The following is a 12,956-nucleotide window of genomic DNA, read 5'->3' as shown; positions in this document are numbered from 1 at the left end:
TAATGAACTCAAATGTAAATAAGTCATCTTGGGTGTGTGTCTATCACTCTGTGTTTTACCCCATTCTTAATTTATCTGGCGAAGAGTCAAGCTGGTGAACAAAATATTTGGCATATTAAATAGGCAAATCAGAGACACTTGTTATAAAAATAATATTTTAAAACAATTAAAGAATTTTTAAAACAAGTATAGGTGATGGTAAAGTCCTATACATTGTTTTTAGGTGTTAGAACGTTTTCACATTAGGGTTCCCAGGATCGTTTCCAAGATCACTTGACCAGAAAGTCTGGTTCATGTTGATCAGTGTGAACACAACCATTTTGTCCCGAGTCCACTTAAATGATACAGCGTACTCGGGCATGGATCAAATCAGATATGGAAACTAACTCGTACCTGAATATGGAAGTAGATTGGACAAGATGTCATCGTTGCCGTTGGTCTCCTTCGAAGTATGTGTGTGTGTGTGTTGCACAAGGCAATCTCATCTATTGGCCCACACAACAGCTGATAGACAATTGATCATTTTAAAATCCTCAGATGTACACACTAAAGAAATTAATGACAAACTGGTTAGAGGAAACACGTTATATAGTTTTATGGTATTTCAACCATTAACATTTAATACATGATAAATTAAAATCTCTTGAATAGGACCTGCACTGCATACAGAGGCTGAGTAGTATGTCGTGTGGCAAACCACCGATGGGCTCAAACCCGGATCCTCATATTCAATTATCAACAGCCTTAGCCAGCTAAGCCACCACTTCCGTTTGTTGCATTTATTGTATTCTTTTTATCTCATTATACACCTGAGCAGTTGAGGGTTAAGGGTTTTGTTCAAGGGCCCAACAGTGGCAACTTGGTTGTTGTGGGGTTTGAACCTGGGATCTTCCGAACCGTAGTCCAATGCCTTAACCACTGAGCTACCCCTGGCATCTAGAAGCTTTTTATAATGAAAATTGCCGTTCAGGACACCTGGTGATGTTTCCTTAGTCGTATTGCCATTATCACACAGCTGGGTAACCGTGCTGCGATTATGGGAAGCCATTAAAGTCAAACTTGGTCATATGATTCATGACCAAGCTCTAATTTTTTATCTGCATTAAAAATATCTACATATATTCTGGAGTAAGGAGAATATTGTTCACGTTTAGGTTTTGGTCCGAGGATGGTGCTGATAAAGAGAAGGAGTCGGCGACTGTAATCCCTACAATTAACACTGCAGCCACCACAACCACCACCACCACACACACTACTGCAGGAGACGGCCGAGAGAGACGCAGGTACGCTCAGTAAGAATCCTCCGCTCTTCAAACTTTGACTCTAAATCTGTTGTTTGAATTAAGTATCTCTGTATTATTGGTAAATTGAGTACCTTCATGTGTAGATCATACCTCACTCCTGTACGTGATGAGGAGTCGGAGTCTCAGAGGAAAGCTCGATCTCGACAGGCTCGACAGTCCAGAAGGTCCACACAGGTACCGCACCTCTTTCAGTAACTTGCTATATCCAAACTGTCGTCTATATTTATACATTTTGATCCCTAACACTTGTTCTTTTTTTAGGGCGTGACCTTAACTGATCTCCAGGAGGCGGAGAAGACCATCGGACGCAGTCGACCAACCCGGTCCCGAGAGGAGGAGAAGGAGAAAGAAGAGAAGGAAAAACAGGACAAGGAAAAGCAGGAGGAGAAGAAGGAGGTAGAGGCGAAGGAGGATGACTATCGATCGCGCTATCGCTTCGAGGAGGTGAGCGAGAGATCCGTCGTCAGGATGTTAATCGGTGCATAGGTGCCAGTACTTTTTAGCAAGAAACTCGTCTTTAAAGAATATGCAAATGTGAAACACCTTAAACCTTAAGCTTGCTACACTTCATCCTGTTTTTAACGCCATTTGTATATTTTACACACAGCGTTACCGTACCCCCTCCTTGAGCTCATCCACGTCGACTACTGCGCCGTCATCCTCCATCACATCTTCATCCCTCTACACTTCCTCCTCCTCGTCCTCGCTGAACCGTCCTGACAGTCTGAGTGGAATCACGCCCAGCTACAGAAGCTCCGCCCGGGACACTGAAAAGGGTAACACGTTAAAAACACGCCTCGAAAATTTCATCCTAATCTGTCAAGCATCCTTCAGTCAAGCCCTTTTTAAAACTGGTGTTAGATGGTGGTGTGTGTGTGTGTGTGTGTGTGTGTGTGTGTGTGTGTGTGTGTGTGTGTGTGTGTGTGTGTGTTTTTAGATAAAAAAGAAGAGGAGAAGGAGGGAGAGGATAGAACTCAGCCTCGCTCTATACGTGATCGCAGACGCCCTCGAGAGAAACGACGTTCTACCGGAGTCCCGTTTTGGACCCAAGATGTACAGACACCTATATTAATTCACACACACACACACACACACACACACACACACACACACACACACACACACACACACAGCTTTAACGTTCTGTTATACACTTAATGTTCTGTTTGTTTATAAAACCACTAAAATAGGGTGTGTGCTACTTGTGTGTTACAGAGTGATGAGAATGACCCAGAGCAGCACTCGGACTCAGAGGAAGGAAGCACTAAAGCAGAACCTCAGGTACCATCATGCTATATTCACACCGGGCCTGACCGGGAGACGGGGACCTCAGTACAGGGACTGGCCGAGAGCCGGGGACCTCAGTACAGGGCCTGGCCGAGAGCCGGGGACCTCAGTACAGGGCCTGGCCGAGAGCCGGGGACCTCAGTACAGGGCCTGGCCGAGAGCCGGGGACCTCAGTACAGGGACTGGCCGAGAGCCGGGGACCTCAGTACAGGGACTGGCCGAGAGCCGGGGACCTCAGTACAGGGACTGGCCGAGAGCCGGGGACCTCAGTACAGGGACTGGCCGAGAGCCGGGGACCTCAGTACAGGGACTTTTATATTAAATAGTTTTTAGTGTGTGAATGTTGCAGAGAAAATTCTTCGTAATTCTTTAATTGTTCTAATTACTAATCATCTTTTGTGTTCTTTGTTTTACAGAGTGAAAGACTCTTGAGGTATGTGACTCTTTTTTACACACCCACACGCACACACATAGACACGCGCACACACAATAGTGATAGGTTCTACATGGACGTCTCTGTCTTTAGAAAGTGCTTTTTTATTTTTAGATCTTTTTAATCTCCTAAACGTTTGTTTAAAACTGTTGTGATGTGGTGTCTGGTCAGAAACGACGGCGTGTCCTCCGGTTTGTCCCTCACTGATCGTTATGAGCACAGAGAGAGCCGCCGGCCATACTCACGCCTCGACCGAGACGACAACACTGACTACAAGAAGGTGGTAACCCTTTTTTATTTTTATTGGAGGTGGATGGGGGCGGGGGGACTTTTTGGAAATTACAGAAAAGGTTTTAGTGTTGAACAGAAAGTGTGTGTGTGTTTAGCTGTGGCAAAGAAATCAGAGAGGAGAAGTTTACTGTAGAAATTATAGAGAGGTAAATAGAGCGGAAGGGTGTGGAGGCAGGAAATCCTCAATCTGTCACTCCCTCCCTCCCTCCCTTACTCACTCACTCACTCACTCACTCACTCACTCACTCACTCACTCACTCACTTACTCATGCACCTGCGCGCGCACACACACACACAGATCATAATAGCGTATCATATACCAGTTAGCAACACTAGGTGCCACTTCTCAGGAAGGACAGTGTTTTGTTTTCTTTAGCTTGATTTGTGTGTGTGTGTGTGTGTGTGTGTGATGTGTGTGTGTGTGTGTGTGTGTAGCTTTATGAACAGATCCAAGCTGAAAATGAGAAGCTGAAGTCTCAGTTACGTGACACACATCTGGAGCTGGAGGACCTGAAGCGACAGCTGGAGAAGGCCACACAGGTGAGAGGATTACAGGTGAGATGGTTACGAGTGTGTGAGGATTTCGTGTGTGAGGGGGAATTACGGGTGTGTGTGGGGGCGGATTATAGGGGTGTGTGTGGGGGGGGTTACGGGTGTGTGTGGTAGGTGCAGTTGTAGATGAGGGTGTGAGGGGGCAAATACAGTTGAAGAAGGGGTGGTGAGGGGGCATTTACAGGTGAGTGGGTTGGTAAGGGGGCGGTTACAGGTGGGGGGTAGATGAGGGGGCATTTACAGGTGGGGGGTAGATGAGGGGGCAGTTACGGGTGGGGGGGCGGTTATAGTTGAGGGTGAATCCCTATCAGTTAACTATGTCTGTGTTCATGCTGTTATAAACGAGCAGCAATTCAGTGTGAAGACTCACATATGGTTATAAAGAAGTTAACTGTGTGTGTGTGTGTGTGTGTGTGTGTGTGTGTGTTTACAGAGACAGGAGCGCTTTGCTGATAGATCACAGCTGGAGATGGAGAAAAGGGTAAACACTTTGCACACACACATTGCTTTGTTTAATATGGAGAATACTGTGTGTGTGTGTGTGTGTGTGTGTGTGTGTGTGTGAGAGAGAGACTCATAACTCTTTAAACTGGTTTATATCTGAAGGTTGCTGCCAGGTCTCAGTACCGGCTCGGTGCTTTCGGTAACGTCTAAATAAATTAACTTTATCGAGCTCCGCTATTGGCCGATACACATGCCTGTCACTGCCAAAAACCAGGGGGCGGGGCTGCTTTATCAGCCAATCACGAGAGCCCCGTGTTACACGTGTGTGTTTTTGAGTGGTCACTTTTAAATCTGTATGTTGTGTTTTGCATTCACTCTGTATAATCATTTCAACACTGATCACTGCTTCTGTTTGTTTAAACACTCACCTGTGTGTGTGTGTGTGTGTGTGTGTGTGTGTGTAAAAAAGAGAGGTTTTCATGTTTTTTGCAGAATGAGGTGCAACTGTATGTTGCGTACACTGTGTGTGTGTGTGTGTGTGTGTGTGTGTGTGTGTGTGTACACATTGCTGATTGTTATTTCATATGTTTGGCTTTGGTTTGTTTTTACACAGCAGCTTGTGTTGTGTTTTTTCACTTTCACCTCTGTGTGTGTGTGTGTGTGTGTGTGTGTGTGTGTGTGTGTGTGTGTTGTTGGTTGATGGGTTGGTGTACTCGTATCCAAATGTTGTATATGTTCGTATATATTTGTGTGCCTGCGAGCAAATGCATGTAGGCGTCTGTGCAGGTGTGTTTGTGTGTGTGCACTGATATGTTTTGTTTGTGTGAGTGCAAGAGTGTGTGCGAAGATATTTGCATATGTGTGTTGCTGTGCGAGAGTGTGCGCGCGTTGTTGCTGTGCGAGAGTGTGCGCGCGTTGTTGCTGTGCGAGAGTGTGCGCGCGTTGTTGCTGTGCGAGAGTGTGTGTTGCTGTGCGAGAGTGTGTGTTGATGTGCGAGAGTGTGTGCGCGCGTTGTTGCTGTGCGAGAGTGTGTACTTGTATTGGTTATTTAAGAGTGTACCACATGATTTTTTTGTGTGTGTGTGCAGGAACGACGAGCTCTAGAAAGAAAGATCTCTGAGATGGAGGAGGAACTTAAGGTACTTGTATATATATACACACACACACACACACACACACACACACGTGTATAAATGTGAAAAATAAACACATTGCAACTGATTACTTTTTTGTTGTTTTGTGTGCGTGCGTGCGTGCGTGCGTGCGTGCGTGCGTGCGTGTACCATTTGAGACCAGCCTGGTGTTTATAACAGTCACTAGAGCTGGAAGTGTGTGTTTAGCTGTGTGTGTTAGCAAGGATGAGGCGTGACCTTTAAGGGGAATGGTAACTGTGGCCCGTTACACCGAGTGTGTGAGCGCGTGTGTGTGTGGTGTTTATGAAAAGTGCTTGGACCCCACAGATCGCCTCTCTCTGCTTCAGTTAATCTTTTTATCTTTCAACATAATGATTTTTTTTTTTTTAACTGCGCAAAGAAGGGACAAAACTATAGCAACAAAGAAGTGTGTGTGTGTGTGTGTGTAAGTGTAAGTGACTGTAATGATACTTGTTTAAAGCAAAGCCACACAGTTGTATGTTGTTACACTATTATACAGTAACACACCTCTCTTTGATCTCACACTCCTTCCTCTTTCATGTTGTTACCTCTTGTTTCTGTTTCTCTAATCTTTCTCTCTTTTCTCTCTCATCCCTCTTTCCTTTTGTTTTCACTCCACTACCCTTTTCTTGAATCTCTCCTCCATCTGGTCCTCATATCCTCTTTCTCTACCTGTCTCTCTCTTCCTTTATTCCCTGTGTGTGTGTGTGTGTGTGTGTGTGTGTGTGTGTGTGTGTGTGTGTGTGTGTGTGTGTGTGTGTGTGTAGAACCTCCCAGAGATAAAGCAGGTTCAGGCTCTGAGGCGGTATAATGAGCGATTGCAGGCGGAGAACAGAGCTTTGGCCCGCGTTCTCTACAAACTGCCCGCCGCTGATCTTTAAGCCCCGCCCAGTCTATTTACATGTGCTATTTTGGCCCTGCCCTCTCCTGTAGACAGGCAGGTGCTGCCTGCTGTTGCTCCGCCCCTTAATTAGAGTTTTTCTGCATTTCTTGCAGTGAGTGATGTTATTACTGAGAAACCTCTCGCACGGTGCAGTAACATGACGCCGCACTGCGATAAAGAACTCGTATATATATATATATATAATTTATCAAATTATACTATATTAAATTGATTTATTAAATTATATAAGATGTTAAATTCTATAAAATTATGCTACATTAACCTATATTAATCTATAGCTAAATTATGCTACATTAACCTATATTATACTATATTTATATTAATTTATTTTAATTATTTTGTATTCTATATTATAATAAAACTTTTAAATGATTTTACCAACTGTAAGGATGAACACAATATTAATATCATGATAAATTGTCACAACATTCTTTTACAGAGTAATGCTTATTTTTAGTAATAAAGAAATGTGAAGAATAATAAAATAACTAATACCAAAAATATGTATTTATTAATATGCTATCAAATTAGTATATTTATTAATTTTAACATTAAAATGATTTTTAATAAATACAAATATTTAAAAAATAAAATGATTATAAAATTGTAATGTATTTATTAATATTTTAAATATTTTAAATATTAAAAATAAATATTAATTTAAAAAAATGATCTTTAGTATTATTGTTTTATCAATAGTGCTATTTCTATTTTTTTTCATTAATAAATAAATTAAAAGTTAAATAATTAATTTATGAGTTTAAGTTTAAGTCGCCATGCAGTTATTAGTGTTATTATTAGTGTGTGTGTGTGTGTGTGTGTGTGTGTGGTCTTCAATTCTCCGGTTTCTCAGTAATAACTGTGTGTGCTGGTGATCAGGTTTGGGTCTGGAGTGTGTTGCCGTGTGAGTGTGTGGCTCTGTTTGGACCAGACTGGCTTCCTGCATGAACTGATGTGTCTCTCACTCAGAGCAGAGCTTCACACACACCTTCAGTTTTATTCATTTATTGCACCTCGTTTATTGTATAATCTGGTTCTGTTGCCTGAAGTTTTACTGGACTGCATGGCTACTGCATATGGCACTCATGCATCTTAATACACACACACACACACACACACACACAAACGAGCACACGCACAAATACACACAAGTCATATTACAATCCATTCTTAACAACCCATTACTTATTCTTTATTAAATTTTTTTTTTCATAAATCCTAAATAAATATAGTTACCCATTACATTTTCAGCAAAGTTCCCCAAAGAAGAAATTTCTCATAAAGAAAATATCAGAATATTTATTTAAAAAAAATTAATGTAATGTGTTATATTTCACATTTTGCTTTAAAAATAAAATATATTTAATAAAATACAGTACAAATAATTCTCAAACTTGTTTAAATTGTTTAATATAATTTATATGTTTTTGACCAGGTTTCTTTTTTTTCTTGCCCCCCAAAAATTTGAATTTATTTATTTAATGGACAGTTTATGTATTAAAAAGACACAAATACTATTTTTAATTTCAGATTTTCCATAGTTCTGCTTATTTAAAAATAAATAAATATATATATATTTGTATATATAAAAAAAAAGAAATTAGGAGCCAGGAATGTGTAGAAATGTATGAGTACCTTTATTTTTATTTTATCTTAAGGATTAGATTTACATTACACTGACCGATACTCTGTATATAGGAACAAAATATTAATATCTTTATATATAATATATAACTCTAATTCTGTCCATGTAGAAAAATCCAATTTCTCCAGGTTAGACTTAGAAAATCTCCCTCATTTCTTTATGCCTCTTTATTTCATCTCTCAGTTTATTAGTTACACTGGTGTGTGTGTGTGTGTGTGTGTGTGTGTGTGTGTGTGTGTGTGTGTGTGTGAGAGAGAGAGAGTGAGAGAGTCTGACACGGATAAATCCCATACTGTAGAATCACATGTTAGTGTTAATCATCACAGCTGGTTAATCGGCGTTAATTGAGTGCTCGTGTCCTAGGGTCAACAAGGGGCGGGGCTTAAGCTCTGCCAATCACACATTAGTTACATGGCATAAGCGGAGTGATGTCATCTACTTTCTGTTTCATCCTAAATGCTTTAGCTAGATAAATAAATCTTGTAATTAAACTGTGTGTGTGTGTGTGTGTGTGTGTGTGTGTGTGTGTGAAGGACGTTAGCATCTGTTTTGCTAATTCTCCAGCGCATGGCTCGTGTTTGGGTTTCAGCCTGCTGTGAGATGATTCTGTAGCTCAGGTGTTCAGGATCACATGACCAGCCTGCCCTTGTCGACTTCCTCTCTACCAATCATTTCACTTCCTGTTCAGGATCTCACACACTTTTTTTTTTATACATATATATATATATTTTTTTTTTTAAATAAGCTATCACACTCAGATGTTAACGAGTTGGGTCGACAAGGGCGTGTCCCCGATACGCATGCTACGTAAAACACGTTCCTGGAGTGACATCCTGCATTGGGTAACCAATCACTGTGCTCTGATGTCATCAGTCTGTGCCTCTGACTCCTCCCACTCACTCACACAAGAGCAGATAAAAAAAGAAGAAAGATGAGAGAGGAGAAAAACAGAAGGAAGGTTTAAGAAAAACGAATGAGAGGAAGTAGACAAGAGGGAAAAAGAAGAAGAAGGAAAAGAGTAAAAGGGTTGAAAGAGGAGGAAGTAAGGGACAGACGATGGTGGGAAGAAGGAAGGGAAGAGTGTGGGGGAGGACGGAGGGGGTCAATAGGACAGAAAAGACAGGAAGCTGAATAAGGAAGAGAGGAAGTGGAAAGGACAAGGGAAGAGCGAGTAAAAGAGAGAGTAGAGCAGGTATAAAAGGAAAGAGTGAGAAAAAAAGAACAGAATAAAATAGGAGGAGGAAGTGAAATATAGAATGAATGATAGAAGGGAATGTAGGATAGGAAAGAGGAACAGAGGGAAGTATGAGAGAAGGGTGGAAGAGAGAAGGACGTAGGGAGAATTTTAGGAGAGAGAAGGAAATGGAGGAGGGATGAAGTGGGGAGAAGAAGGGATGATGAAATGGAGAAAGGACATACGTTCATAAAATAAGGGATGTTAAAGGAGGAAAAGGGAATGAGGGATGGATTTAAGGATTAATAAAGGAAATTATAAGTGTAATGAAGAAGAGAGAAGAATAGGTGATGAACAGTGTAGAGATGGAGGACAGGATGAAGGGATCAGGAGCATGTTCTACAGGTCAGAACTGGGTCAAAGGTCACGCACACATCTCTCACCCCTCTTATCTCTCTCTCTCTCTCTCTCTATTTCAGACGCTACCCGACTTGAAGGCAGACAACCAGAGGCTAAAGGATGAGAACGGCGCTCTGATCCGAGTCATTAGTAAACTTTCCAAGTAGAGCAGCGCCCCCTGTGGTCAGAGTGGGGGTATTACACGCTGAAAACCCCGTTACAGCAAACACACAGACTAAACACATCCATCCTCCTCTCTCTCCCTCTCTCTCTCTCTCTCTCTCTCTCTCTCTCTCTCTATCACTTGTCCACTAACGGCTCACTTCCTTCCTCCATGTCTGGTCTGGCTGCTGCAGGACACACGCACACGCGCACACACCCCCCCACACACACACACCGCACACGCATGTCGACAGTTTACAGGGCAGAGAGACAGGTCGAACCGCACGCTACGTTTGTACAGAAAAAACTAAAGGAAATAAAGAGAAACTATTTTGGTGCCACAAACTTCCCTTTATTTTCCTCCTCCTTCCTCTGCGCAATGAGTGTGTGTGTCTCTCTCTCTCTCTCTCTCATCCCCCCCCACTCTTTTTTTTTTTTCTTTCTTTTATCCTCCCTTTCATGTCAAAGCCCCGCCCCCTCTCTCTCCCTCTCCGGTACCGTTTCTCAGCAGCAGATTTCCCAGCATTCAGCAGTGTGTTGGTGCACGAAACCTGAACCTGACCCCAACCTCTCCTCCTCCTCCTCCTCACACTCACACACACTCTCTCTCTCTCTCTCTCTCACACACACACACTCCTCTGTGTGAGTTCTGGTGGAATGTTGAGCTTTCACTGAATGTGCAATACGCCTCAGTTCCTTTATAAACCACGCTCTAACCGGCAGCAGGAAGAAAACTTCACCTCTCTCTCCCTCACTTCTCTCCTTCCGTCTTTTATTCCACCTTTTTTTTTATTTCTCCCTCTTTTAAATTCCCTAGTTCCTTTTATTTTGTTCACTGTTTTTCTCTTTTTAGTTTCATCCATTTATCCTCTTCTCCTCCGTTTAACTGCCACCTTTGCCTTCTTCCTTACTTCCTGTTTCCCCTCCTCTCCACTTCCTTTTTCTTTTCCTACTTCCCAGTTCTTCTTCTTTCCTTTTCTTCCCCTTCTTCCCCCCTCTTTGTGTCCTTGTCCTCCATTTTCTCTTCTCCCTTACTACTTCCTGCCCCGCCCCCTTGTCCACCGCAGCCTGTCAGTAGTGTGTGTAGTGTTTAGGCGGTGGTGTTGAATTTATCCTCACGGTGTTTTTAGCAGGTACTGAGTGAAGCTGTATATAAACCTGTACGTATCGTGTTTTGAGACGAGCACATGGCATGCGTTGATGCTTTTCTCCGTCTGTTACTGTTCCAATATCGCGGCTCCAGCGGACAAAAGTGTGTTTTAAATATTTTGTCGTTTTTGTTTCTTTTTTTTTGTTTGTTTTGGTTTGTTTTTTTTGTTTTTTTTTATATATATAGTGCTGATGAATAACGGTAGTGCCGCCGCCCCTCGCACGGTGTAGTGGGAGGGGCTTCAGTGCATCCTTTCAGTTTTAAAGAGAAATAAATATTCACCGTAATTGTGACATAAGAATAATATAATACGACTTCACTACTTTTCACACGCGTTGAGTGCTTTTCTTTATTTTATTTGATTCTCCTCCTCTTCCTCCTCCTCCTCTTCCTCAGCGCTGTTAGTATTAGCCGAGGTGTGTCTAAAAATGAAAGCCTAGATATCGCTAACCCCAGTCTTTCCTTCCTTCCTTCCTTCCTTCATCTTGTTTTTTTTTTTTTTTTTACTTTGAAATGGAACCATGTTTTTGGTGCACTGTTCACGTCGCGGCTCGAGTCGCGCCTCCACCGGTTTTATAGAGAGTCAGAGCGAGTCGGAGATTTTATGCATTTCAGTGGCCTTTTAAAATGATAATGCTGTAGTTTAAAGAGACGAGCGGGGAAAAGACTGATGGACTCTCCTCTCTGGTTTAGGTTTTAAAGATTTTTTTGTTGGTTTTTATGTTTATTTTTCCTCCTGCTTTTTTTTTTAATATCCCATCATCATTGTAAAATAGATGTGTGGCTTCTACATGCGAGCTGTGCTGTGACTACCAACCACTGAGAGTTCAAATAAAGGTGTACATTGTAAAAACTCCTCTCGGTCTCCTGCCTGCACTCATTCGTTTATTAATTAACTAATCAATCAATATGTGTATATATATATATATATTTTTTTTTTTTTTTTTATTTGTCTATTATTTATTCATTTAGTCATTTATTACAGTAGGAATAGAAACGAAAATAATCACATTTTGTTGCTTTGCAGCCTGAAATTTTCTCAGTGCAACTTTTAACATCCAAGTAAAAGATGTAACATCAACATGTTGGGGGGGGGGAGATAAAAAAAAAAAAAAAAAAAATATATATATATATATATATATATATATATATATATATATATATATAAATCAACGGAATCATTGATTTGGAAAAATGACTTCATCTGAAGCTAGTCACCTTCTCAGTACCACACAAAGCTTAGCACATCTACACCTTGTAATATTTGCTCACACTTCTTCACAGAACAGCTCGAGCTGAGCTACATTGGATGGTGACCGTTTGTGAACTGCAGTCTCCAAGTCATTCCACAGATTCTCAGTGGGGGTTTAAGTCTGGACTTATACTAGGCAATGCGAGGACATTCACCCTTTTCTCCTTCCTACACTGTGTGATCAGTTTTGCCGTGTGCTTTGGGTCATTGTCATGTTGGAACGTAAATCTTCCTTCCAGTGACAACTTTCTGGCACAAGGCAGCAGATTTTCCCTAAGAGTTTGACAGTATTTTACCCCCGTCCATTCTCCTTCTACCCTGACGAGTGCTTCTGTCCCTGCTGCAGAGAAACACACCCATAACAGGACCTTACCACCTCCATGCTTTCCTGTGGCAATGGTTTTATTTGGATGGTGAGCTGTAGTGGATTTCCACCAGATACATCATGTTTGGTGTTTGGCATTTTAGTCTTGCCTGACCGTAACACGTATAAATTCCTGCAACTGCTTCAGAGTTGCTGTTGGCCTCATCAGAGCCGCTCTGACCAGTGTTCTCCTGGCTCTTTCATCCAGTTTGGAGTGACGTCCTGATCCAGGGAGGGTCTGTTTTACCAAATACCTTCCACTAATTACTGATGGACTTCACTGTGCTTTAAGGCTGTGATAAAGTCTTTGATTTTTATTTCTATCCATCTCCTGACTTGTGCCTGTGCACAGCTTTATCCCGGAGATCTTTTGACGCTGCCTTGACACTCTTAGTTGATTGATTGTTTCAGTTGCACTACCAGATTATGCTGAGATGATGA

At 41.8% G+C, this 12,956-nt stretch overlaps 1 protein-coding gene across 6 annotated transcripts in view; it reads left to right on the top strand.

Moving 5' to 3' along the window:
• The window catches only part of ppp1r12a (protein phosphatase 1, regulatory subunit 12A), a 46,666-nt gene extending 34,910 nt beyond the window's left edge, over positions 1-11,756 (top strand). For 3 of the 6 annotated variants that reach the window (XM_053508449.1, XM_053508448.1, XM_053508444.1), the window contains 12 exons: positions 1,155-1,283; positions 1,388-1,478; positions 1,566-1,748; positions 1,912-2,080; positions 2,242-2,357; positions 2,520-2,585; positions 3,008-3,024; positions 3,196-3,304; positions 3,751-3,870; positions 4,301-4,348; positions 5,400-5,450; positions 9,668-11,756. In XM_053508449.1, coding sequence (XP_053364424.1) covers positions 1,155-1,283; positions 1,388-1,478; positions 1,566-1,748; positions 1,912-2,080; positions 2,242-2,357; positions 2,520-2,585; positions 3,008-3,024; positions 3,196-3,304; positions 3,751-3,870; positions 4,301-4,348; positions 5,400-5,450; positions 9,668-9,754 — 1,186 coding nt within the window. In that variant the 3' untranslated portion in view covers positions 9,755-11,756. Of the gene's footprint in view, positions 1-1,154; positions 1,284-1,387; positions 1,479-1,565; positions 1,749-1,911; positions 2,081-2,241; positions 2,358-2,519; positions 2,586-3,007; positions 3,025-3,195; positions 3,305-3,750; positions 3,871-4,300; positions 4,349-4,473; positions 4,511-5,399; positions 5,451-9,667 lie in introns of all 6 variants that reach the window. The other 3 variants (XM_053508447.1, XM_053508446.1, XM_053508445.1) reach the window with 3 other exon arrangements.
• Positions 11,757-12,956: the final 1,200 nt, after the last annotated feature.

Source organism: Clarias gariepinus, chromosome 12 (genome assembly GCF_024256425.1).
Source record: "Clarias gariepinus isolate MV-2021 ecotype Netherlands chromosome 12, CGAR_prim_01v2, whole genome shotgun sequence".
Lineage (NCBI taxonomy): Eukaryota > Metazoa > Chordata > Actinopteri > Siluriformes > Clariidae > Clarias > Clarias gariepinus.
This window is presented reverse-complemented; position numbering and strand designations above follow the sequence as displayed.